The 3,002-nt window shown below is 50.9% G+C and overlaps 1 protein-coding gene across 1 annotated transcript; it reads left to right on the top strand.

Annotated features, from left to right (window-relative positions):
• Window positions 1-220: 220 nt before the first annotated feature.
• LOC123236156 (C2 calcium-dependent domain-containing protein 4B-like) lies at window positions 221-2,089 on the top strand. Its single transcript, XM_044662437.1, has 2 exons — window positions 221-306; window positions 784-2,089. The coding sequence occupies exon 2, from the start codon at window positions 826-828 to the stop codon at window positions 2,026-2,028; it is 1,203 nt and encodes a 400-aa protein (XP_044518372.1). The 5' UTR covers window positions 221-306; window positions 784-825; the 3' UTR covers window positions 2,029-2,089.
• The last annotated feature ends 913 nt before the right edge of the window (window positions 2,090-3,002 follow it).

Here is a 3,002-nt window from a genome sequence, read left to right as displayed (position 1 = left end):
TCCCCAACAGCTTCAGCCATGTGGCATGGCAGAGAGGAGGGTGGGAGTGGGCGGTATGGTGCAGAATCAGGTTACACAACCTGGGAGATAGTCTCAAAGCGCTGGGGGCGGGGCTTACCTTCGAAGCGCGGTGGCTTCACATTGGCTGGAGGTAGGCTGGCAGCGCTTATAAAGTTGCTGCCGGCAATTTTCTCTACTGCAGCTGGTTTCTATCAGCGTTTGAGCAGACTTGGGTAAAGTCAGACACCACAGCACGAAACCATGATCTGAAAACGTGAAGACCCCCGGATAATCAGCGAATTTTAGGTATGTACAGAAGGGACTCTTATTTGCTTGATACTTGGGTCCTGGAATGTTGACCGGTTTTCCTGTCTGAGATCTTTGGGTTGTTTGTCCTCCCTCCTTCAGGAAAAATGTGCAACCTACAGGATTCATGAAATGACTACGCAAACTGCTTCTGAGAAGCAACATGGAAGAACTGAGGACCAAAATGTTTGGGGATCATGGGTTTTAGGAAAGCAAATTCTGTTGGGGGTGAGGAGGAAAGGTACAAGATAGGGGGGTGGGGGGAGAAGAAAGTAGGGAAAGATTTTTCAATCCATTTGAAACAAGTGGAAACGTCAGGACACGCACTTGGGCTTAGATGTAGTTTTTACCAAGTCTTGAGAACTTCGGGAAGTCCTAGGCCAGGAGGCCGCAAGTGGGAGGGAGAAGTAGCACCTTAAAGCAAAAGAAACCAAAATTGCTATCCCTTGATCGACAGTGTCTCTTTATGTGCTCTAGGTAGATTAGCTCGCCCACATACGCCTTGGTACTGCCACTCAAATGTGGTGCCTGGAGCGGCTCCTAAGGATTCGGACACGCCCAGCAGCCACATCTGCCTTCTCTCCTGCCAGCTTTACCAATGTTCTTACTCCAGCCAGCATCCCAGAGTTCTGCATCCCTCCCAGGCTCCTACCCAGTCCTTCCCCAGCCCTTACCCGAGAACTCTGGCAGGAGGAGGAGCTGAGGCAAGAGTGTGTGAAAGCCAGGGAGGACCCGGACCTTACCGACTGGGATCCGCGCTCTCAGGCTGCGCTTTCGCTGCCGCACCTGCCCCGCCAGCCCACCTCGTACGGCTTCTGCGCGTTGCTCGAGAGCCCCAATACCCGCCGCAAAGAGTCTCTTTTCCTTGGGAGTTCTGCAGCCGCTGCCGCCCTTTTCCTGCAGCCCCCATCCCAGTCACTTTTGAGGCCTAGGGCTCACACTTACTGTGGCAGCAGCAGCGGTACCAATGCTTCGTGCAACCTACGGGGCCGGCGGGTAGCCCCAGACCGCCAGGCCATTGGCTGCTCTGACTCCTCCTCCGCCAACTCATCTCCTTGCAGTTCCCCACGGCCCCAAGACGCTCCAGCCAAGCGGTCACGGAGCCGTCAGCGTTACCGGCGCCTCCTCCGGGCCCCAGATGCCTTGGGCCGGGCGCTGCGAGCCAGTGGGAGCCGCGTTCTGGCCCGAGCTCGCTCGGTCTCCAGCGCAGAAGATGACGACGAGGATTATGAGGCCGTCGGGGATGCACGCCACATCTCTCTGATAGCCACCTGCCACCCTGGTTCCGCCCTGGTGCGAGCTCCATCCCCGTCCCCTTTGGGTCCACTGCAGGAGCGCCTGGAGGTCAAGAGCACCGTGGCCTTGGGCTGTGACGGCGGTGCCCTGCACTTGGCCACCGAGTACTGTCCAGTGTCCCGGCGTCTACGCATCCGCCTGCTCAGCGCCCAGGGCCTCTACAGCGGCACCTCAGAGCCGGGGGCCATAGGCTGCAGAGTCAGCTTCACCTTGGTGCTGCAGGGGAAGACGCACAAGCAGCGCAGCGCGGTGGTCCGACGGAGCCGAAATCCAGTCTTTAACGAGGACTTCTTCTTCGAAGGACTATCAGAGGACGACCTGCGCCGCACAGCTGTGAGGGTCAAGGCCGAGAACAAAGGTCGGGGCCTGGAGCGGGACCGTTTGTTGGGTCGGGGAGAGCTGGAGCTGAGGTCCATATTACTCTGACCAAGTGGTCCAGCCTCATGCCTTCCTTCCTGGTGCTTTCTGTTATTCCCTGGGAGGCCTGGTCCTTGGCAGCTATTTTGTAAAAAGAAATAAAAGTGTTCTTTTCTTTGAAATACTACTAAGGTTCACATTTTATGGAGCATCTTAGCAACAGAAAGGAGAACATGTAGGCTCTCATCTATAGACAGTTCCATAGTGCTTTATGTTGGACTTGAAGGTAGGAAAACCTGGATTGAATTAAGCATCAGACACCAAAGTGACCCTAGTATCGTCATCCGTAAAAATGGGTTAATAATAATACCTATCTGGTAGAGTTGATATGAGGGTCAAATGAAATGCTGGATATAAAGTACTTTGAAAACCTTAAATAACTACATGACCCTCCTCCAATATATATGCAACTTGAACAGTGCTCTGAAGTAGCAAACTCATTCCTTTTGGGAAATGTAATTATATTATGTACTGTATCTCAAATATTTCAAACACCCATCCCAGGTCTTAGAAAGTTCTAGTATAAAAATAACTTGATGCTCTAAGTAGCAGAGAAGCACAGCTTAGACTATTGGTGTTGCTGGATTCTGGAACCAAGATCCAAAGTAGAAGAATCCTTAAAATTTGATGTCTTCACTGTCCCCTTCTTGCCTTCTAATAAATTCATTGGTTGAATAGAGTTCAATCAATATTTAGCAATTGAGAAGAACTCAGATTGTGAGCTGAAAGGGATTTACTAGGTCATAAGTTCATGAAATTGTAGATGTAGAAGAGAAAGGGACCTTGGAGATATCTTGTTCAAATTCCTCATTTAGCAATAAATAGACTATTAGGCCTAATGTCAGGAAGACCTGAGTTCAAATTTGATCCTGGACAAGCTACTTAAGGTCTTTTCTATTTCAGTCTCCTTTCCTCTGCAGTAAAATGAAGATAATAACTTTGCCCATCTCCCAAAGCTGTCAAGAGGATAAAATGAAATAATA

This window comes from Gracilinanus agilis, chromosome 2 (genome assembly GCF_016433145.1).
Source record: "Gracilinanus agilis isolate LMUSP501 chromosome 2, AgileGrace, whole genome shotgun sequence".
Lineage (NCBI taxonomy): Eukaryota > Metazoa > Chordata > Mammalia > Didelphimorphia > Didelphidae > Gracilinanus > Gracilinanus agilis.
This window is presented reverse-complemented; position numbering and strand designations above follow the sequence as displayed.

Coding starts and splice junctions, on each gene's coding strand:
- LOC123236156 (XM_044662437.1), top strand. CDS start 826: ATGTGGTGCCTGGAGCGGCTCCTAAGGATTCGGACACGCCCAGCAGCC.